This window comes from Pteropus medius, unplaced genomic scaffold (genome assembly GCF_902729225.1).
Source record: "Pteropus medius unplaced genomic scaffold, Ma_sr-lr_union100, whole genome shotgun sequence".
Lineage (NCBI taxonomy): Eukaryota > Metazoa > Chordata > Mammalia > Chiroptera > Pteropodidae > Pteropus > Pteropus medius.
The window spans coordinates 19,666,891-19,692,079 of NW_024344370.1; the positions used below are offsets into that span (position 1 = coordinate 19,666,891).

The 25,189-nt window shown below is 33.6% G+C and overlaps 1 protein-coding gene and 3 pseudogenes across 3 annotated transcripts in view; 2 read left to right on the plus strand and 2 right to left on the minus strand.

Annotated features, from left to right (window-relative positions):
• APOOL (apolipoprotein O like) overlaps positions 1-25,189 on the minus strand; it is a 117,820-nt gene that overhangs the window by 50,409 nt on the left and 42,222 nt on the right. For 2 of the 3 annotated variants that reach the window (XM_039870222.1, XM_039870220.1), the window contains 3 exons: positions 22,697-22,810; positions 22,374-22,491; positions 15,285-15,701 (listed from right to left, as the gene is read on the minus strand). In XM_039870222.1, the coding sequence (XP_039726156.1) occupies positions 15,613-15,701; positions 22,374-22,491; positions 22,697-22,810 (321 nt within the window). In that variant the 3' untranslated portion in view covers positions 15,285-15,612. Of the gene's footprint in view, positions 1-15,284; positions 15,702-22,373; positions 22,492-22,696; positions 22,811-25,189 lie in introns of those variants that run through there. The other variant, XM_039870221.1, reaches the window with a different exon arrangement.
• On the plus strand, positions 44-697 carry LOC120608281 (calpain small subunit 1-like; annotated as a pseudogene).
• On the minus strand, positions 10,113-10,231 carry LOC120608305 (uncharacterized; annotated as a pseudogene).
• Positions 13,559-13,687, plus strand: LOC120608364 (uncharacterized; annotated as a pseudogene).

A 25,189-nucleotide genomic window follows, 5' to 3' on the forward strand; every position in this document is an offset into this window, starting at 1 on the left:
AATTAATGTGTTCTTGAAGGGCAGCAGTGGCGGGGGCGGGGGAGGCGGGGTCCTGGGAAACACGATCAGAGGCCTGATCAATTGAGCTGGAGGTGGCGGTGGTGATGGTGGAACTGTCCCCACACACCCATTACTCCAACATTGAGACAAATGGGAGTAAGGAGGTCCAGCAGTTCTGGAGGCTCTTTGCCCAGCTGGCTGGAGACGACATGGAGGTCCGTGCCGCAGAATTCAACAACATTTTCAACAAGGTCATGACCAGACACCCTGATCTGAAGATTGATGGTTTTGGCATTGACACATGTCGCAGCATGGTGGCCATGATGGATAGTGACAGGACAGGCAAGCTGGGTTTTGAGGAATTCAGGTATTTGTAGAACAATATGAACAAGTGGCAGGCCCTATACAAACAGTTTGCTGTTGACTATTCAGAGATCATTGGTAGTAATGAACTCCCAGGGACCTTTGAGGCAGCAGAGTTCCATGTAAATTAGTGACTCTACAACATGATCATCCAACACTACTTTGATGAGGGACGGAACATAGATTTTGACAACTTCATCAGCTGCCTGGTCAGGCTGGACACCATTTTCCATGCCTTCAAATCTCTTGACAAAGATGGCAGTGGACAAATTCAGTTGAACATCCAGGAGTGACTGCAGCTGACTATGTACTCCTGAATGAGAACACCAGACCTCTCCCTGCATCTCCTTGCTATAAGAGTCACCTTGTACTCTTCAGTCTCTCTCAGGGCTGATCCTGTCTGTAATCTTGTCTTCATGGATCCTTCTGACCCTCTGGCCTTTCTGTTCTCCCAGTCATTGGCACCTAGCTTCTCAGTTAACAAAGAACCAGGGCCTAACGTGTCCTAACATGCCATGACCCAAGTTACTCCTGGCTCTAAGACACTTTAACACCCCCTGCTCCATGGATCACCCCACCACCGGGACATCCATCTCACACTCCCTCTATAACCCTTCTAGTACATGTGTGCCAAGTCCAACACTTGTGTTGTTTCTATGCCTCAAGTGCCTGTCTTTAAGTTCTGGGAGGATCACTCCAGTCTCTATGTATCCTGGTACATCTGTTCACAGTTACCACCCAGGCAGCCAAACTCTAGGCCATAACAGGCCCACATGCCCCAGTGCCTTTGTTTTCTGCTCCCAGCCTGCCAGGCCCATAAATAAATAAATGCACTCCAGTTGCTGCTTTCTATTAAAAAAAAAATTACTATGACCAACATGTTAATTATTCCAGAAGTACATTTTCCAGGTAGAAAATAATTTTAAAGAGTTTTTGTAGCTTAATATCTGACACCTGAGTGGTAATTAATAAATTTATTGAATGATAGTGATTCTCTCTATCCAGAAAACTTACTTTCTTCTCTTTCCAAACAGTGCCCATTGCTATTACCAAGGGAAAAATACATTATTAGATCCTCTCACTTCAATTGAACCTATATCTGTGGAGTTCCTGAACACACTTTTGAATTTGTCTCAAGTTCCATACATTTCTTGGAATAATTTTAATGAATATTTATAATAAAAAATAGTAGAAAAGCTAAATTTATTATTCTGCATAATAGACATGAATGTAATGATTAATCAACTTTGAGCTTTATGCTCTCTAATACATATCTTAACTATTGTTCATTGCTAAGTTTGCAAAATGTTCTCTCTGCAAGGGAATTTGTTTCAACTTATTTATTTGCTTGTTTGTTTGTTTATTATGGTGATATTGGTTAACTAAATCCAACAAGTTTTAGCTGTACACTCTAACAGTAAGGCATATATATATTTACACTGTGTGTTCACCTCCCATAGTTAGATTTCTTTCTGACCACATATTTGACCCCCTTTATCCCATCTACCTCCCCCCTTCTCTTATACCCCCTACCCTCTGGTAACCACTAGTCAATAGTCCATGTCCATGTGTCGCTGTTTGTTTGTCCTGTTCATTTGTTGCTTTTAGCTTTACGTCCCACATATAAGTGATATGTGATTTTAAACTTTTTCTGTCTGGCTGATTTCACTTAGCATGATTATCTCGAGGTCCATCCAGGTTGTCACAAATGGCAGTATTTCATCTCTTCTTATGAATGAGTACTATTCCATTGTATATATGTGCCACAGCTTCTTTAGCCAATCATCTATCTTAGGACACTTCAGTTACTTTCATGTCCTGACCACTATGAATAGTGCTGCTATGAACATCGGTGTGCAAATATCTTTTCGGATATGGGTTTTCAAGTTTTGGGGGTAAATATCCAGTAGAGGAATTGCTGGATTATATGGTAATATAATATAAATTCTTAGTTTTTTTGAGGAAACTCCACACTGTTTTCCATAGTGGCTGTACCAATTTGCATTCCCACCAGCAGTGTATGAGGGTTCCTTTTTCTCTGCATCCTCTACAATATTTGTCATTACTTGTCCTGTTGATTATAACTATTCTAACAGGTGTGAGATGGTATCTCATTGTGGTTTTGCTTTGCATTTCTCTAATAGCTAGCGATGTTGGCACAAAGGAATTTATGAGAGTTTACCATCATAATAATTCACTTCTTAGCTGAGTATTTTGCAGGTTTTATTTACTGTCCTACCACTTAAATTCTTCCAAGTATCCTCTGTATGCACCCATTTTATCCTATTCACAATCTCCACACCATAACATTATTTGGGGATCTAGTCATTTCGTAGCTAGATGGCCATAACTTCTTGCTTATCAAACTTTCCATTTAAAGTCTTTTATTTTGGTGGTTCTCAAAATGTGGTTTTGGACCATTGATGATCCACAGATAAGTGCTGTGTACTATTAATATCTGATTTTTGTTCATTATACAAACATTGAGTACATATTAGGGGAAGCCCATGTGCTCACTACTATAGAGGAAAAAAGGATTATTATAGTCACTGCCCTCAAGAAATTTACAGTGTCTTAGGGAAGATGTTCTACCTAGCAGCCCAAATGCTCAAAACTCCATTGGGCTCTGGTTGCATTGAGAATAAAATCCAAATTTCTTACCAATGTTCTAAATGTCTGGCCCTTACCGTCTTCTTTATATACTTTAAAAGTTTTTTATCCATTATAAATATAATGAAATTATAGTCAAGATCCCTAAATTTTCACGTGGAAGAATAAACGTGTATTTCTAGTAAAATTCCCCAAAGAAGAGAGGTGAGGGGAGATAATCTCTACCAGATATTATAGAACTGTAATTAAAATAATATGGTAATCTATGACCATAGATGCAGAGATAGATCAATGGAACAGAATGGAGAGTTCAAAAGTTCTTTTAAGTAAGATAATGTATATAATAAAAGGGGACATTTTATGTCAACACTTAATAAAAGATGTGTTATTCAATAAATGGTGTTGGTATAATTAGGAGAAAAAGATAAAAGTGAAATCTTACCTCACTTCTTACACCAAAAAATATAATTAATAAATTATTAATTTAGCTTAAGACAGACTGGTGTTTGCTTAAAGTTGGAGGTGTCGGTGGGGGAGATGGTAAAGGTGGTCAAAAGATAAAAACTTCCAGTTCTAGGGATTTAATGTACAGCGTAACTATAGTTAACAACACTGTATTGTATGTTGGGAAGTTGCTGAGAGACCTTAAAAGTTCTCATTACGAGAAGAAAAAAATTACAACTATATGAGATGATTGATGTTAACTAAACTTATTGTAATCATTTCCCAATATATACATATATCAAATCATCATGTTGTACACCTTGGACTAATACAATGTTATATGTCAATTATATCTCAATAAAACTGGAAAAATAAAATTAAAAAAAAATTAGGAGAACAATAGTGACTATTTTCATAATCTGAAAGAGATGTCTTTCAAAGCATGAGATACAAACCATAATTAATTTGAATATGTAAAAAATGATATGGTAAAAAGTCAAAAAAAGTACAAACTGGGAAAAACATCTTACAGGCAACATGACAGACTTTTTGTGAAGTCTATGAGATTTGTAATACATAGACTTTGTGACAACTACCTTGAATGCTCAGAAACCTCTTTGGCTTTATTTTCTCATTTCTGGTTACATTGAAAGCTAGTTACTTGGATAACTGACTTTAATATGAGTGAGTTATCAACATTAATCTTATCTCTCTATATATTCTTTTGTTCCATGTGCTATTTTGGATTTTAAGTTTCTAGAAGACTGGGGTTAAGTCTAACTCACCCTTAATACTGCCCAGGAAATCATATGTTAATAAATGCTCAATAAAAAATTCATGATTATTATCTTAAGAATTCATTACTAAACTATAAACTAATTTTTTTTTTTTATTTTCTACTTGACAGGAATTGGCTGCCTGTGAAAATAAGCTAGATGCAGTGAAGTTAACAGCAATGGGTAAGATGTTTTATGGTATTTTCAGAGTTAGAAAAGAAACTCGCATAATGTATGCACATACATTAATGTATGCACATACTTGAACCTAGATATGTGGAAGCTGCTGTCCTTGGCACACAAAGATAATGCCATTAATAATATCTAAATGTACAGGACGTAAGTTTGATAGCTTTGTCAGTGCTCCACTATATTATATTTTCCCATTTTTAGTATGAAATTTTCATTTAAGAACTTAAATCTTTACAACTGCAGTAGACTTTAACTAATTTTACAGTGTAGAATGGGAAGTGTAATTGGTCAAAGAAAGTATAATTTAATTCTCAATATGTTGATAGTATCTTGATAGGATGAAATGGATAAAAGAAAAAATGACAAACTATTTTCAAGATATTTATTACATTTTTGATAGCCAGAAATATTAATAGGATAAGCTAGTGTTTTATGATAAACTAGAATTTTTTAGGCAGGAAATATGAACACCAAGAGATGATTAAAGCATATAAAATTATATACTTGGAATTCCAAATGAATTTGAAGATCAGCTTTACTACTTCTTTAAAAAGGGATGTTGGAATTTTGCTAGTCATTGCACTGAATCTTTAGATCATTATAGGTAGTACCGACATCTTAACAATGTTAAGTCTTGCCTATGAATACAAGATGTCTTTTGATTTAAGTTTTCTTTAATTTATTTCCGCAATGTTTTATTGTTTTCAGTATGCAAGTATTTCACTTCCCTGGTTAGATTTATTGCTAGGTATTTAATTATTTTAGGGGCTATTGCGAATGGAATTGTTTTCTTAATTTACTTTTTGGTTTGTTCTGCACTGTCGTATAGAAAATAAACTTGATGTTTGTTGATCATGTAGCCTATGTCTTTGCTGAATTCACTTATTAGCTCTAGTAGCTTTCTTTTGGATTCTTTGGGACTTTCTCTATAGGATCATGTCATGTATGAATAGACATCATTTTACCCCTCTCTTTCTAATTTGGACGGCTTGTATTTCTTTTTCTTGTCTAATAGCTTTGGCTATAACTTTTAGTTCAATGTTGAAAAGCAGTGGTGAAAGTGACATCCTTGTCTTGTATGAAGTTAACTGTTTTTTCTTTTCTATGTTAAGGAATTTCCCTCTATACCTAGGTTTCTGAGGACTTTTATCACGACAAGGTGTTTTGTTTTGTCAAATGCCTTTTCTACATTAATTGAATTGGTCACAAGATTTTTTTCCCTTTGTTCTGTTAACCAGATGTATTATATTGATTGATTTTCTTATGTTGAAACATCCTTTTATTCCTAGGATAAATCACTCTTAATCATGGTGAATGATCCTTTTAATGTGATATTAGGTTCAATTTACTAATACTTTGTTGAGGATTTTTGCATCTATATTAATAAGGAATATTGTTCTGTAATTTGATTCTTACAGTGTCTTTATTTGTCTTTGGTATTAGAACTCTGACTTCATAGAATGAGTTAGGAGATGTTACCTCCTCTTCAATTTTTTGGGAAGAATTTGAGGATTGCTGTTATTCTTCTTTAAATGTTTGGTAGACTTCCCCAGTGAAATCATTTGGTGGTCTCTGACTTTTCTTTGTTGGGAGATTTTTGATTACTCATTCAAACTCTTTACTTGTTACAGGTCTGCTCAGATTTTATTTCTAATTGAATTAGTTTAGGTAATTTGTAAGTTTCAAAGAATTTGTTCATTTCTTTTAGGTTATCTAATTTGTTAGTGTACAATTTATAGTATTTACTTATAATCCCTTTTATCCCTGTAAGGTCAGTAGTAGTGTTGTTTCATTTTTTTATTTTAATTATTTGCACCTTCTCTTTTACATCTTTTTCAGTCTGTCAATTTGTTGATCTTTTCAAAGAATGAACTTTTGGTTTCATTGATTTTTTTTTTCTCTATTGTATTTCTATCCTCTATTTTGTTTATATTCTATCTTTATCATTACTTTCCTTCTGCTAGCTTTGGGCTGTTTGCTCCTTTTTCTAGTTCCTTAAGGGGTAAGATTAGGTTATTCCTTGAGATCTTTTTTACTCTTTTTCTTTTAAATGTAGGCATTTGCAGCTATAAGCTTCCCCCTGAGAATTGCTTTCACTGCATTTCATAAGTTTCATAGGTTGTGTTTTCATTTTCACGCATCTTGTGTTTTCTAATTTCTCTTATGATTTTTTTTCTTTGACCCATTGGCTGTTTAAGAGTTAATTGTATTTGTGAATTTCTTAGTTTCCTTCTGGTGTTGATTTCTAGTTTTATTCTATTGTGATTGGAAAAGATACTTTGTATTTCGGTCTTTTAAAATTTCTTAAAACTTGCTTTCTGGCTTAAGATATAGTCTATCCCAGAGACTGTTCCATGTGCATTTGAAAAAATGTGAATTATGTTGTTGTTAGGCAGAGTTGTATATTTCTGGTAGATCCAATTGATCTATAGCATTATTAAATAACTTATTGTTTTTCTTCTGCCCAGTTGTTCAATATATTATTCAAATTGAAGTATTGAAGTTTCCTTTTATTGTAGGTAGAGCTGCCTCTATCTTCATCCTGTCAAATTCAAATATATGTATATATGCTTCATATATTTTGGAGCTGTAATGTTTGGTGTATTAATGTATGTAAATGTTTCATCTTCTTGGTGAATGGATCCTTTTCTTTACATAATGTCCTTTTTCTCTTATAACAGTATTTTACTTAAAGTATATTTTGTCTGATATTGATATAGCCACTCGAGCTCTCTTTTGGTTATTATTTGCATAAAATATTTTTTCCATCATTTGACTTTTTTTCTTTTTAATTCAAAGTGAGTCTCTTATACAGCATAAGTTGGATCATGTGTTTTTTAATCCATTCTGCTAATCTCTGCTTTTACTTAGAGCACTTAATCCATTTACACTTTAAGTAATTACTGATGAGGGACTTCTGCCATTTTGCTATTTGATTTCTATGTGCCATACAGCTTTTTCGTCCCTCATTTCCTCCATTGCTAACTTCTTTTGTGTTGATTTTTATAGTGAAATATTTTGATTTCCTTCTCATTCCCTTATGTATATATTTTATAGACATTTTATTTGTGGTTATCATGGGGATTACATTTAATATTCTAAAGTTGTAACAATCTAATTTCAATTTATATCAGCATAACTTCAATAGCATACAAAACCTACACATCTCCATTTCTCCTCTTTTGAGTTATTGATGTCAGATTACATCTTTATATATTGTGTGCCTAATAACATAAATTAATAACTTATTTTATGCAGTCTTTTAAATCATGCAGAAAATAGAAATTAAAGTATTAGTTATTATAATTGCCCACACATTAACCTTTAACTGGGTACCTTTACTTTTATTTCTTTATGTGACTTTGAGTTACTATCTAGCATCTTTTCATTTCAACCTGAAGGCCTCCTTTTAGCATTTTATGCAGGGCAGGTCTAGTGAAAATGAACTCCCTTAGTTTTTTTTAGGGAGGAGGCATATGAGGATGTCTTAATTTCACCCTCATTTTTGAAGGACAGTTTTGGTGTATACAGAATTCTTAGTTGACAGGTTCTCCCTCCCTCCAGCATTTTGAATATATCAACCCACTACCTTCTGGCCTCCAAGGTTTCTGATGAGAAATCAGATGATAATCCTATTGAAGATCCATTGTACATGATGAGTTACTTCTTTCTTGCTGCTTTCAAGATTTTTGCTTTGTCTTTGGGTTTCAGCAGTTTGATTATAATGTGTCTTGGTGTTGATCTTTTGGGGCTTATTCTACTTGGTATTTTTTGAGCTTCTTGGATTTGTAGATGCGTGTGTTGCATCGAATTTGGGAAAATTTCAGCCATTACTTCTTTAAATATTTTCTCCCTTTTTCTCTCTTTCCTTCTGAGAGTCCCATGTGTATGTTGGTTCACTTGATGGTGTTCCACAGATCCCTGAGGCTGTTTACTTTTCATCTTTTTCTTTTTGTTCCTCAATTGATAATTTCAAGTGTCTCATCTTTAAGTTCACTGATTATTCTATTTGCTAAATTCTATTTTTGAACCTCTATAGTGCATTTTTCATTTGTTATTATACTTTTCAGCTTTAGCATATTTTGGTGAGGGTTCATTTTATAATTTCTATTTATGTACTGATATTTTTATTTTGTTCATACATATTTTTCCTGTTTTTGTGCATGTCTTCCATTAGCTCTTTGAGCACCTTTAAGACAGTTGTTTTAAAATCTTTGTGTAGTAAATCTGACATGGACTTCCTCAGGTGTGTTCTGTTATTTTGTGCCTTTGAATGGGCCATACTTTCCAATTTCTTTGTATCTCTTGTAATTTTGTTGTTGATAAAAACTGGACATTTGAAATTTACAATATGTTAACTCTGGAAATCGAATTCTCTCTTCTCCAGGGGTGGCTTTTTTATTACTATAGGGTGTCTTTGTGTCAAAGATCAGCCTGAGTTGAATGTTTAATATGTTCTGAGGCCTATTCTAAGTCTGTGTCTTTCCTTGGTCAAACATGATGGCTTTCTAGATTCTCCTGTATACATGGTTGTTTTTGAAGGTCTAACAAAACAGGTGCAACTCCTTTAGATATCTTGGAAACTGCTTTAGTTGGTAGAGGTTCAAGAAATGGTGGCCAACCTCCAAGCCCTCATGTCAGCATTCAGAGCAGCAATCCATGATCAGAGCACAGAACTCCAATATTTCTAGGGTGAGTTTCTTATTGCCTACCCTGGTTCTAGCAAACCACTCCAGAAAATCAGCTTGGTCTCCACAGCTGCCTGCCTTGAGGTGGGGAGTGGAAGCTTTGGAAGCTGTTACAGGGCTGATGGCTGAATTTGACTAAAATAAACTGCAATTTACCAGCCAACCTGTCCTCTGGAAGTTGCAAGAGTTCAAATAAACTCTAGAGCTCCAAAATAGTCACTTCAGATGGTTTTTGCCAGTACAATTGTGGTACACATGACAAGATGAATTCCTGCTTCTACCTACTCTATCACCTTCCTTCTCTCTACTGTAAACTTTCTAACATATTGTATGTGAACTAATATTTCAGATTTACTCAGGGATGGCTTTGGGGACAATCCCCTTTTCTACTGCCTGATTGCAGAAGTACACAGTCAACAAAAACCAGGTAAAATAAATCCTCTTCCTCCAATTTAATCTGGAGTATGTTTTATCTACCCTGAAAACAAAATAGTTTGATAAGATATAATTATTATTAAGCAGAGGAGTGTTAATACATAGTTTTGTTTTTTGAAAAAGAGAATGTGTGGTATGTACTTATGTTTGTATATGCATAGAACAAATTTTGAAAGAATATATTCCACACTGTTAAAAGATGGCTTATCTCTTAAAGGTTGTATTATAAGGGACTTAAGCCTTCTACAGCATAAATTTTTTAAATTATTTTTTATGGTGACATTGGTTAATGAAATTCAGTGTTTCAGTTATACATTTTAACGTAAGGCATATACATATTTACATTGTGTTCACCTCCCATAGTTAGATTTCTGTCATCACATATTTGACCCCTTTTATCCCATCTACCTCCCCACTCTCCCCTTCCCGCCCCATCCTCTGGTAACCACTAGTCTATTGTCCATGTCCACGAGTCTCTGTATATTTGCACTGTTCGTTTTTTTTATTTTTATTTTTTTTTTAGGCGATGCAACCCTTGGTTGACCCCACACATTGTAAGGACCTTGTCAGCTTACAATCCCTTATTTTTCTTTTTAATTTTTTATGCCTACAGCACCTGGTCTTCCTAGGTGGTCTCCCATCCAAGTACTAACCAGGCCTGACCCTGCTTAGCTTCCGAGATCAGACAGAATAGGAATTGTTCAGGGGAGTATGGCCGTAGACTCATTTGTTTTTAGGTTTAGATTCCACATATAAGTGATATCATGTGATTTTCAACTTTTTCTGTCTGGCTTATTTCGCTTAGCATAATTATCTCGAGGTCCATCCATGTATACATTTCTGTATTGCTTGAAATTTTGTCCACTGGGCTTTTACTACTTTAATAGTTAAAAAACACCAAAGATATTCCATTTCAGAGGAAAAAATATTCTAAGATTCAAAGCACTAACCTCTTTGTGCCCTCTCTTCTCTCTTCCTAGGCAAAGTGACCATTGGATTTGCCATGTACTACTTTACATACAACTCCTGGATTGGCAAGTTACTTTACTTAGAGGACTTTTATGTCACACAAGCTTACCAAGGTCAAGCTACCCTTATAGTGTTATACTTTATAAATTAAGGAGATAGTGCTTTAGTATAAATATGGTGTATAAGTTAGTTTATGTAACTCATTTCTATTTCATGAGCCTGATCACTGTCCTAATTATCCTCCTTGCATATAGTAAAGATTCAATTACAGATTTAAAAAAAAAAAAATTATTAGTTCCCACCAAGCTTGAATAAGCCAAGCTATCATAGCTATGTTTTTACCTTTAAACAACGCTTTTACATTTTGGGTTATCTAGAAATGAATAAGAAATATATTCTGTGATAAAATGATAGTGACAGAGACTCGTTTCTTCTTCCTTAATATTTAAGCTAAATATAAAATCTTTTCCATCACCTTTGGAACCACATTCCAATTAGGAAAAAGGAAAAACATTCATGAGTTTAATGTCAACACAAGGTTACTAAGAATACGTATTATATGTCAACAGTAATTGAAAAATGAATAAATTATTAAAAATAAAAATACATTTTAAAAATAATGTATAACTATATATAGAGTTTTACATTTCATTTTTTTAAAACTAAAATAACTTGTTGAGTAGAATTTTTCAACTTGTACTTTTTTTATTTTACATTATCTATTTAAAAGGTCTAGGTATTGGAGCTGAAATGTTGAAGGCGCTAAGTCAGGTATGTATTACAATTAGTACTGGTATTTTTTTTTTTAGCATTGGTATTCTATGTTATCCTTTCTTAATCAAGTATTATTTAACAGGGCATAAATGAGATAATTTACCTCACCATCTGAACATAATCTCAAAATATATTTAAATTTTGTATTCTAATTAAACTGAATTTTCAAATCAGATATTAATATTGGTTGTATTTGAGATATATTTAAACACTGATTTCTATATAATCCATAACCATACTATACAGCTTTTTGCTATATAGCAGAAATAATCAAGAAGGAAATTAGAAAGTGACTTTACTCATAAAATAGGTCCATTATATGAATATGAGAATAGTACAAAAACAAGATCCTTTTGTATTTTGGAAATACATAGGAAAATTTTAGGTAAACTTTTTCTGTAGAATAAAGGAAAAAAAAAAACAGTGAATTGTAATTATAGAAAAACCCATGAGTAGACTTCGCAAGTCAGTTTTGGACTTTTAAAGAAAGAGAGTTTGATAACTCAACGGTAGGACTTTTCCTTTTTACAGATTTAGAGAAGTCAAAGGAATAATTATTATATTATTATTTGGAAATATACACATAGTACTTTGCATATAGAACTCCAATAAAATAAATATGCTAATGAAGACTATACTTTCAAGTAAAAGTAATCTCTATTTTTAAACAGATAGCCACCAGAAGCCAATGTAACTGCATGCATTTTCTTGTCGCCATTTGGAACCAGGCTTCTGTTGACTACTACACTCATCGAGGGGCTTTAGACCTTTCCTCTGAGGAGGGCTGGCATCTGTTCAGGTTTAACAGAGAAGAACTCATGGACATGGCAAGGAAAGAGTGAAAGAGGACTCATCACAACTTGTCTCAACATAGGCTCCAACATTTCAGTGTCACCTGAGTCCAACAGCAGTTTGACATTGTGTTGTACAATAGAGCAAGTGATCAAATTCTGGTTTAAGCAGATCTTTTATTTTGAAATAGATTTTGCAGATAATCAACTTCCATTATCCAAACTAATATAATGGATCGTGGCAGAGCACATAATTCAAAACTCACTTATACTTGGCTTTAGGATATTTATTTTTTACTTACCATATCTCACTAAATTTAAGATGCTTATATTTTTACATCTTAAACTTCATATCTGAAATTGGGATAAGTATAAAAACTGGCAGTACTTTTTTCTTAGAGGTAAATAATGTGTCTTACACTTGATGAAATATGGATGTGTTGGTTATAAACAGATCTGAGGCACAAAAAATCATTTAAAATACTGAAGCTAAACTTTGAAGAGCTCATTTATGAAAAACTGGTATGTGTACTGCTTCTCCAACTTGAGCAGCTCAAGTACCACTGCCTTCTTGACATAATCCCAGAAATATATTCCATCTCTGAGCATCTATTACTCTTAGGTTGTACTTAGGGCAGATACTACATATACCACTATATTTGTGATTATATCCTTTCTAGTAGAATATAAACCCTTTGAGAGAATTATAATTATTTTTGTATCCTGTTTTACAACCAGCATGGTAGAACATGTGAATTCCTATGTACCAAGTATTCTTGGGCATGAAAGCAACACTAAGATGATTCAGTCAAACCCAAAAGGAGCCTTATCAAAAAAATACTAGTTGTAGTTTTATAATAAATCGTATGGGCCATCACAGCTATAATTACTAAATGTATGGGAATGTAGAAGAGAGACATCTAAATCCTACCTTGGAGAACTGAGAATGGTGACACTGGAATTGGGTTTGAAGGATGAGGATGTTGGAATATGGAGCAGGATAAAACAAAAAAATTCTAAGAAGAGATGCCATCATAGGCAGAGAAAAAGGCAGAAAAGAGCCAAGCATGTTCAAGAAGCATGTGGTATGTTATAAAATATAATATACATTGGCAGTATGGTTGTGGGGAGAGGGAAGATAGGAATAAAGTCGAGTTGGTATCATATATGAAGGGCCTTGTATGTCATACTAAGGAGTCTTGATTTGATTCTTGTAGGCAATGATGAACCAATGAAGATTCAGAAAGACAACTATCCATAATAGTTGTTAGAAAGACAACTGTCATAATAATATGACACATAAGTTGGAAGAATAGAGTAGCAGACACTGTAAGTTAGCTCAAACTCAATACCCATTCCAAACCGTTTACCCTTTGCCTTCCTCACCATAAAATATATATATATATATATATATATATATATATATATATATATATAATATATATATATATGATTTTCCAATCTTCCTTGAGCTAAGTGTGGCTATATGACAAACTCTAATCAAGATATAGACAGAGTCTACGGCCATGCTCCCCCGAACAAGCCTAATCCCATCTGATCTTGTCTGACCTTGGAAGCTAAGCAGGGTCGGGCCTGGTTAGTACTTGGATGGGAGATCACCTAGGAAGACCAGGTGCTGTAGGCGTAAAAATAAACAAACAAACAAACAAACAAACAAATAAATAAATAAAATAAGGGATTGTAAGCTGACAAGGTCCTTGCAATCTGTGAGGTCGACCAAGGGTAGCCTTAAAAAAAAAAAAAAAAAAAAAAAAAAAAGATATAGACAGAAGTTTTCTGAAAGGGGTTCTAAAAAAGCTTTTTCTGATAAATGAGGGTCATAAACAGCTGATATACAGTTTGTCCTAACTCCTCTTCTTGTTTTTAGTGTGTATATATTACCCAGAGGTACAGCAACCATTTTGTGAGCATGAGTTGACAAATCAACATGTGAAAGACCAGAGCAGAAACAGAAAAAGTCTAGGTCCCTGATGGCACCAATGAGCCACACTACCAAACCTATACTGCCTATCCAGACTTTAAAGACTCTTATTTAAGCTACTGTTAACTGATTTACTGTTACTTACAAGCAGAACACATTCTAAAGTAACAGAAAGCAAGACTGATGGTAGGCGGATTAACCAGAAGGCTACTGTAATAATCCAGGAAAGTGATGATGAAGACTCCAATGAGAACAAAGATTAGAGAAGGTAGAATAGATCTGAGAAACAGAAATAAGGATAGGTAGATATTTAGTTTGGAATATTGACATTGGGGATATCTATGGGATGTAAGATGGCTACAACTAATAAATAATTACAAAGATAGGTCTATAGCTCTAGAGAAATACGGGAGCTGGACATATAAGTAATAAAGATATAAGTGGTGGCTGAAGACAGTGAAGTATGTTGATTGAAAATGAGAGAGCATACAGAATGAGAAAAGACTAGGAGTACAATCTGAGGAGGGTCAGCACTTAAGGGATTCAGAGCAAGGGAAGAATGAAGAATAACAAGAGAAGCAGGAATAACAGAGCAAAGCAAGGAGTGAGTTTCAAGAAGGGAGTGGTCAAGAGTCAATAATTAGATAAAATTCAAGTAGTTATAAAGGCCAGGGTATCATAAGTCAGGAACTGAAAGAGAGAAAATAAGACAGTGATGTTAATTACTTTTTATAAAATATGACAATCATAGGAAGGAGAAAGAAAAGATAGTTTGAGAGGAAGAGGCAGGATTAGGGAAAGGTTTCTGTTACTATTGTTTTTGGATAAGAAAATTTAGAAGCTATTTAGAGGTTGAGGAAAAGAAATGAGTGAAAAGATGAAAAGAGGGATATTAAGCCAGATATGATATGATATTGGAAAAGATGGGAATGAATGAGATCAGGAACCCAAGTAGAAGCATTGGCCTTAGAAAAAGGGGATGGCATGGCTGAAAAGGAGGTAAGTCTAGAAGGCAGATGGGAAGAAGTTGTGAATAGTCATGTCTAATAACTTATTTTTTTTCCCCTCTATGTAATAGAAGACACAGTCATCTTTGGCAGGTATAGGAGGCTTGAGAATAAAAGGTCTGTAATATCTCTCCTGGGGAACAGGATAGGAAATCACCTAGGAACCAGCAGAAGGTCTGCCAAGCAGCATTAAAGGTCCCATGGAGTGCATGGTCCTCTTAAATAGTTAGAGGTGTTTTGGGACATTTAAGAGGAGGTAACATTAATGAAACAGACACGAAGCCAAGCCCAACTATCATAAAATATGGATATTTTATTCCAATTCTAGGAAATGGAAAAGGGCGGGTGGGAGGATAGGGAACAAATCCTTTCATACATCATTCTAATTTAGCTGTATCTTCATACTACTATCTCTGTCTCTTCACCAACAATTTAATATTTTTGAATTGTATTCTCTGTTTGCGTTTTAATCACTTATGTGACTGGTCAAAGTATACATTAGAAGATTTAAGGGAAAAACCTGCTTTAAGTTATACTCTATGCATTGCAGTTACTAATTACATGATTTTTTTTTCATCATTTGCAACTTCACACATCTTGTAGTTCTCTATGTAGACTCTTTCAGCTTCTAGTGCTGTACATATCTACATCTTCTGGATGGGACTGCCCGTGATCCTTGAGCTTGAGGTCAGGCACAAACAGTGAAGCATCTGATAAAGTATTAAAATGAAAAAAAATAAATAAATTAGTCATTCATTCAACAAATTTATTGTTGGTATTGGGACTACAGCAGTGAAAAAAAAAAAAAAAAAAACAGGTAAAAATCTCTGCCAACATGGACCTAACAATCAAGTTGGATGAGAAAGACAATAAATTAAGTAAAAGATGTATCAGATGGTGGTAAGTGCAATGCAGAAAAATAGAATAGGGAGAGGCATATGGATTGCTGGGGTAGTTTGCAAATTTAAATAGGGTGACCAGGGGTAAGCCTTCTAGAAAAGTGATATTTGAACAAAAAACTGAAAGAGGTGAGGGGGTGAGCCCTGTAGATATCTGAGGGAAATGCCTTATAGGAAGAGAAGAAAGCAAGTATAATGGACCTGAGGCATGTTTAAGGAACCATAAAATGGCCAATATGCCTGGACAGAGTAGGCAAGATATGGAGATGTTGGGTGCAGTGAGAGTGATGAGACATGATCAGAAAACAATGGAATGCTAGGCCATGAAGGAACATAGTAATGTTTTATTTTTTATTTATTTTTTTTAATTTTAAGTGAGATGAGGAGCTACTGGGCAGTTTTGAACAAAGGAGTGACATGATATGTTTTTTAAAAGACCACTCTTGGCTATGGAAAGAAGAGACTATATATAGAGGAACAAGGCTGAAAGTAGGGAGACCAGTTAGAAAGCTATTGCAGTATTTCAGGAGAAAGATGCTGATGGCTTTAATTAGGGCTTTAGCAATAAAGGCAGTGAAAAGGGACTGGATTATGGATAACTTTCTAAGTTAGAATGGACAGGATTTCTGAAATGGATTGAACGTGTTCTATGAGAACTTTACGTTAGCTTTAGTTTCTCTTTAACTTGAGAAACTTCAAGAATGGAGTTGACGTTTACTGAGACAGGGAAGCATGTTTGGGGAAAAACGAATGAAGTGTTAAGTTTTGGCTGTGCTAAATTTGAATTACTCGATAAACATCTGAGTACAAAAATTTTGAGTAAGCAGCTAGAAATGTGAATCTATAGAGTTCAGGAGAGGTCTGGGCTGGTTTCTAAATTTTACATTCCTAACCTATAAATGGCATTTAAAACTATGGGACTATATGAGATCATCTAGGGTAAGAGAGAAGAGGTCTAAGGAATGAACCCTTTGGATACTCCAACTTTTTGAAGTTAAGAAGATTAGGAGAAATGTTAGAAGATTAGCAGAGAAGACTGAGAAGGAACAGCCAGTTAGTGTAGTAAGAAAACCAAGAGCAAGTAGTATCCCAAAGGCCAAGTGAAGAGATTGTTTCAAGGAGGAGGGAGTAATCACTTGTGTTAAAAGTTACTGATAGACTACATAAGATGAAGATCGAGAATGGATTCCTGGATTTGGCAATATGTGGATCAATAGTGATCTTGATAAGCTGACAGTGTGCCAGGCAAGATGCTACATTATTTTCATGTACTATCTCACAATACCACCATGAGACAGATGATATTTTTATATTATCCTTGTTTACAGATAAGGAAATTTTAATTTAGAGAGATTAAACAAGTTGACCAATGGCACTCAGCTGATAAGTAGTACCTTCGGGACTGAATCCAGGTTTATCTGACCCAACACAATAACCCTAGCTCTTCTGTAAAATGGGGAATTAGAGTGCTAACAATGTCATATAATTATTTTTAGTATTCAATATAATAATGTGCACAAAATTCTGCATGTAATACTCTGTGCATGGTAAGTAGGCAATAAACAATTATTTTTACATTTACTTTGTGACATAAGACAAAACATTTTTCAGAAATTTGTTTTTATTTTAAATATGTTTTTCAAACTCTGATTCATTTTAAAATGATCTTATTATATTTGGGAGATGCATCTTTTTTTCCATAGAGGAATTTAATTTCCACTTTTATGATGAAAACCAAGAAGAGGAATAGATTTACATACAATAATTTATTTTATATCTATCTTTCCAGAAACATTTCCTATTTTATAAAGTGTGAAATATCTTTATGTATCTTCACCACCAAATATATTAAAAACAACCAGACCATCAGTAATCACCACCCATGACACTACTATGGTTTTCCATGGGACACAGATTCTTAACATTAGGAGGTCTGTGGATAAAATTTATGTGATCTATAAACTTGGACGGGGTAGATTTATCTTTATTTTCATTAACCTCTGACTGAAAACAAACATTTTCCTCAATAATGAATGTAGGCAATAAATCACAATTGTACTAATGGTACCTTAGATTTTGTCACTAATAAAAGTCACAGATATATTAATATCTCAAAATAGTTTTAGTTATCTTGAAATATTTACACTTACTACTATTTCAAAACTATGGACTTTATTAGATCTTGTTAGATATTATTGTTTAATACATTTAAGGAAGCTCATATGTTACTATGTGCTTTATTTTATGCATTTAAAAACATTATTCTGAGAAGGGGTCCGTAAACATAAAAAGGTTAAGAAACAGTGGTTCTAACTGCTCCTTTCTCAAATATATCTTTATTGCTACCTGGTGGCAGCCTTTGCTCAGTACAAGTGAAAAGGGTACTATGAAATAGTGTTCTTTATCAGACATACTATATAGTAAGCATATAGTATTTTATAATACTATATAAAGTAATTATTTTATATAAGTCTAAATGTGTCTAATTTGTTTAACAATGTCCATAACTTCTACTCACTTCCTTAATTTAAATTCTTTTCCAAAGTCTGGTCAAAGATTCAGCTCACTGAAATTTGAAATGCTCCCTTTACCTCTTTAGATCCTCACCTCTCAGAATTTGTTGAAAGGCTTCGAATTTTGAATTTACCCATGGCTTATGCCAGAAATTATTAAATAGAGGAATACGCATTTAGAATTTCCAATGGATCTTTTCCTATAATCACCTGCTTAGAGGCCTCACCTCGGGAGATTCTGATTTAAAATTCTTAAGCAGAATGAGTTTTAGAAGGAAAAAAAAAACCCTCAAGAATTGTGATGTGTCTCTCTGGTTTAGAACCACTTAGCCTAGGTCATTCGATTTCTGCCTTCTTAAAAAAATTCATTTCATGCTTTCCTGAGTAATTAAAGATTATATCTTTCCTCTTAGAAATTTTGTCATCCTTTGAGCTCATTAAGGGTTCTATTCTCCTAAAGGATAAGCTGCCATAAAACTCCTCTTGAATCTCAATCCGACCCTAATCATTATGATGCTTATCTTTGTACTTTATCAAATTTTTAATCTCTAATAAAAAATATTTTATGTTTAAAATTTTTAGTAGACTTTTTAAAAAGCTGGTATTATAACAGGAAAGGAATAAAGATGTTTAAAGTTATAAAACAGCAATGAATTATTGTCTCAAATAGCCATTAGGTGAAATCTTTTCACTGATAATTTACTTCACACATTATCTTTCATATTTCAAGCATGTTAGTTACCAAAAAACGGGACAGATCAGTAATAAATTGATGAGTGAAGTTAAAATTGTTAGAAATTCTATTTTTGTTTCCTTTGTATAAAATTGGGTGATATCCAGCATTCAGCTTCTCAGTAATTGAAACACTTAAAGGTACTAGTCACTGCCAAGTATATTCTCACATTTTGTTCTATCCTATTTTTTTTTTCTCTCTGTGCTTCAGTTTGGCTATTTTCTGTTTACCTGTATTTGAGTTCGTTACTTCTGTCCCTTCTTATATACAGTCTGCTGTTAAAACCAACAGATGAGTTCTTAATTTCAGATACATTTTTTTCACATCTAGAATATCCACTTGATTTTTTAAGATTCCAATTTTCTGTGAAATTCTCCATTTTTTCATCCATTTTGTTCATCATGTTTTCTATTTAAGATATTAATCATAGTTACTTTAAAGTCCTTTTTTGCTTAACTCCAATATTTAGATCACCTGTGGGTCTGTCATTATTTTCTTCTTTTGATTGTTAGTCACATTTTCCTGACTCTTCACATGGCTAGTATTTTGTTTGCTTGTATGGTAGACACTGTATAAAAGAACTGTAGAAGCTCCACATAGTATCTTCTACCACAGATGTAGCCCTTTTCCTCTCTTAGGAAGGGTGAAGTGCTTATCATCTCAATCCAATCAGGCACTGAGCTGAGTTGCAGTTTTAGTATATATCAGTCAACTTCTGGTTCGTACTTTTTCTTCAGATATGGCATTCTCAAGTTTCTGATGGAGTCTGGTAAGTTTCTGTCAGCCTTGCACTAAAAGACTGTAGGAAATTTGGTGTTGCCCTTCAAAGGTTTTGAGACTGACTGCTCAGTCTCCTGATCCACAAAAAACTGGCAAATATCATGAGGGGGAGATGAGTCATGTATGTATGGCACATCTCACCCCTCTAAAACAGGAATCAGCAAACTTTTTTCTGCAAAAGGTCAGGGAGTAAATATTTTCAACTTTGTGAACCAGAAGGTCTCCATCACAGCACTCAATTCTGCCACTGTAGTGCAAAAGCAGCCAGATAATACATAAATGAACGTGTATCACTGTGTTCCAAAAAAGCAGATGGCGAGCCAAATCTGGCACAAGGGCCAGAGTTTGCCAACCTCTGATTTAGAGGGACATTAATCCTGTGAGACTGTGAGAGATTTCATCCTACTTTCATCATATTTTGAAGCAGTCCATGTCACCAAATTTCCCAATTTGTGATTTCCAAAGTAATAATTTTCATCATAAATGCATATGGATGATAAAGAACAACCAAACTCATACTCAGAGCCATGATATACGGTTTGATAGTTTGCCCAATCTATTCTATATAGTGATAAATGGTGGCCGTGGCTAGGTTCTCTAGCTAAGTAATGTGTTCCCAGTGTGTACTCAATGAAAATAAATTTGTTTATTGGCAAAATGGCTAATTTCTCTAGGCAAATGATAACGATATCTTCTAACACTCGAGAAATATGTATTTGACATTGTACTTTGTGTTTTACATGCAATATTGCATTTCATCCTCACAACAACTCTGTGAGAAGAATACTATTATGTCCCTATTTTTCGGATGAGGAGACTGAGGCTTGAGGTATTAGATAACTTGTTCCAAGTAACAGAATTAGTAAATGTTGGATCTCAGAATCAGATATAAAATCTGTGCTCAAAAGCACTACTGTTCTCATGTCTTGGACCTTTGGGACTGCATGTGAAATGCAGAATGCTAGAAATGGTGAATCCTAAGAGTTTACTGTGTAATCAACTCTGAACGATATATGATAAAGATAAATAGTTGCTGGCATATCTCTCTCCTCTCTATGTCTCCTCAGAATGCTTTTCATATACCACATTACCCATGTCACACGGGTAAAGTGTTCCAGAATCCAGTATGTGAAGAAAAGACATTGGGATGGTTTGGTCCCACTATTAAGCTGTGACATGTTTAATCTCCACAAAGATCCTCTGGAATTGACAGGCATTTAGAAAAATGGGTATATTATAGAATTGTGGAAATGTGGTCAACTGTGGATTACTCAGAGAAAGTTTAAACACTGTATAATTTATCTTAATTGAAAAGGAGAGGTGACAAAGGAAAAGAGTAAAACTCAAATCAGTTTTGTTACTCAGTAACAACTTTTACAAAGATTGAGAGAGGAGGAGGCTGATATTAGAGACCAAATTCTGGTTTGAAATTAGATAATCTACATACAACGAGAAGAGCTTGGACTTTGGTGTCAGGAAGCTCTAGTTTATAAACATAACTACTCATAAGCTGTATGAGTTTTGGCAAATTACTTAAGTTCCCTGAGTCTCAGTCTCTTCATCATGAAATGATTATAATTACATATACACCAGATTTTTTAAATTTCTTTTTGGGTGAGAATTGAATAAAATATTTAGAACTCTTTGCACCACAGAAGAGATGCTCAATAAAGGGCACCTGCTAATGAAATATTATCATAATTTCCTAATTCTTTACATCTGAGTTGGTCCTATTTCCTTTGCAGTAAGACAACTTAATGGGTACTACCATGCAATGCACATGGCACAGATAGACAAACCTATGTAAGCCAGTGACTGGTGAGTTTATGTGAATACATACTGAAATGATATTAAACACTCTGTTACCTTCTTTTTGATCACAGTAAAATATTGTAGTATTTACCTAGAAAGTATAATTGTCACTATTTGATCCCACAAAGTATTAATTGGCAATATCTAATTACTAGCGAAGTTATCAGTACTATAATTGGTGCTGTTTTCACTGTTTGATGTTGAATGTTCTCCCAGTATTTAAATTAAATAAAATGGATAGTGGAAGCTAAGACTGACAAGGATAAGAAGCACAAGAAATGAAAAGCTGATATTTCATCTATGTAGATGTGATTCATAGCCTGTCAATTGATAGAATACAGAAAGGCACATCTTTCTCCACCTGATTAAAAAACTCACATTTATAAAGTGATATTAAATGCTTCACTCACCTAACCTGAGTGCTACTCTATACCCCTATAAGCAAAGATCTATATTATGAGCTATGTCACAATTAGAAAAAGTCCCAAGTACCTGAGTACCTCATAATCTAAAAAGATATACAGACTACAAATATAAAAGACAAAACATTTATGAAGAAAACTCATAAGTTCACATTAATAACTATAATATTATAGAATTATCTAAGAAAAGAATGAAAACAAAAATTGAATTATCCAAACAAACCTGAGGTGGAATCTGATTTGGATTTCGTTTCAGAGTTGAGTTCTGTTGGCAAAGCCACTGAGTGTTTCAGATTGTAAGTTGTTTTTGCAGGTATTTCTATTTCAGCAGAGCTTCCTAGCTGTTTACAAAAAGAATTTTTCCCTCATAAGTAAATTATTTTACTAAAATAATAAAATATCTCATAAAATTATAGCATGCAAAGGTATTATGTTCCTTTATCTTTTTTCATTCTATCCAAAACCTCTATCCAGGACTCCCATTACAAGCCAACACTCACCCAAACAAAACTCAATGTCTACCTTTTTGGCTCATTTAAATTTTACCTTAGTTTTTTCTTTAGGTTCAGGAAGTGACTCTTTTTTGTTGTTTTTTGTCCATAATGATTTAACTGTTTCATAAATTTGCTGGCTTGTAGCATATGCCTTTTTCCCGGTTACCTAATTAAAACAAAAATGAGTCAAATGACCTATTTTTAAAAGTTAAAATAACAAATACTTAAAAAATTTATGTCAGGTATTTTATATGAACATCCAGGTCAGAATCAATAGTAACGATACAAATTTTTAGATGGTATAACACCAAGTCCCATTTTCTAAATCTTATACGAAAAATTATTTGCTTCACATAAAAGGCTAAAAAATGTATAGTTAGTACAACATCAAGAGTTAATTTTAATGTAATCTGTGGATTTAGGGTGATAATTATATGTCAATGTAGGTTCATCAACTGTAACAAATGTACCACTCTAGTAGGGGATGTTGATAATGGAGGAGAGTATGCATGTGTAGGGGCAGGGTACATATGGGAAATCTCCCCTGACATCCTTTTAAGAGACTTGTCTGATTAAGTAAGGATGTTTTAAAAATTTATAATAAATGTTTCTAGAATGCTGAATATTCATTGCTAGTAGATACTTTCCAACATGCCTAAGTACTCTTTCATTAAGTGATTTCTATGCTTACCAAGAATAAATTGTATTTGTCTCCAAGTCTCTACATTAGTTTTACTATAAACAATTTAAATGCAACATAACAGGATGAAATATAAGTATGAAGATAATTGTTATATCTAGGAAATTAAGTTAAATACTTTGTAAAGACTCAAAAGTGAATTACTAAAAACAACTGCTGTCAAATTAGACGGGCAAGACAACTGTAAAAGGCTAGGAAAAATAATAAAAATCTAAAAGTATTCCACTCTCATATTATTTACAAAATGTTTTTAAGTGCTCATTCTATTAAAAAAAAAAAAAACAACCTAAACTGAAAAGAGTAGAAGACATATTACAGATATAGCTAACTATAAGAAAGATGCTATGGACTTTCAGCTAGGAGACCCATACTCATAGAAAAGTCTTACTTCAAAAAAGAGAAAAATGAACATACATTGTTTTAATAAAATATTTAGGGCACATATTTATGATTTTTTAAAAAACTTCCTACTGTAACATTTTTGATTAATTGGTCCTGATAATATCAAATTAAAAGCCTTCTATTGTATACATACAATTTTTCATATTTTTGGGCAGGGGAGTCACAAATTCTCTGAAGTCCCTTATAGATCTTAGGTTAAGAACCCATGATACACACACACACACACACACACACACACACACACACACACACACATTTATATATAATATATACAAAATATCTATATTTAATATATGGCTTTTTATATATCTAATATATAAATATATATCTAATATATATATATATATATATATATATATATATCAATCAAATGTTACAGATGACAATGTTGTATGACAGTTAAAGGAAAAGCAAGGGTCTCAACTCTAAAAATTTAAGTAACAATCATGAATTAACCATAGAAGGACTTTTCGGAGCTCATATTAATATCTATTTTATCACAGAAAATCTTATTTAAATATCAACAATTCTTTAATTTTCCTTCTATCAAAGTAAAATTAAATACCTTTTTTTAATTAAACATAAGATCCATACTATACTATGATCCTGTTCTTATGAAACTGTATCTGCCCATTCACCCATCTATTTTTTCCTCTATATAGGCATAGAGAAATGTCTAGAATAACATTCTATCAAATGTTAACACTGATGTTCTCCTGAAAGGAAAAATTTCAGGTGGTTAGTTGTTTTTTTCCCTACACTTTCTGTAATCCATAAATTATTTAAGGATGAATAGGTATCAATTTTATAGAAAACATGAATTCATTACTTTAAACGAACAAAAAGAATCAGAGGTAGCATCATGCACTGGGAAGAGAAATGGACAGGAAGTACGAAACCTGAACTAAACAGAATCCTAGACGAATCAGTTACTGTGAAGCTTCTCTGGGTTACAGTTTCCTAATGAGAAAATGAGGAAGTTGAATGTAATGACCTCGAAGGTTTCTTTCAGCACTAACATTACATGAATTTAAGTGTCTAATTCCTACATAAATTTTAAGAAAGACTTAAAAATAAATGGATCATTTTACCCATCAATTATCTCAAGTATAAATACATTTAATGAATAATGCCCTTTTCCTTTGGTATAAGCTTTTATAACTTGGTTACATTACAAACTACAAAGGGCATTATATCCCTGACATTCTCGAAATACTAAATAGGCAGTTTTGTCTGCATCCATAATTAAAGAGATGCAGTAATGATAATACAAGTACAGAAAGTCCTTCTGGTAACACTGCACACTGCTTCAAGAGTGAGGAGAAAATGTTAAATGTTGGTAATTAAGGGAAGAAGGAAAGAAAAAACTGCATATCTCAAAGCTCTCCTTCTCAATCCAAACATGTGTTCCAAATAAAATAAAATACTGACACAAGCTGTTCA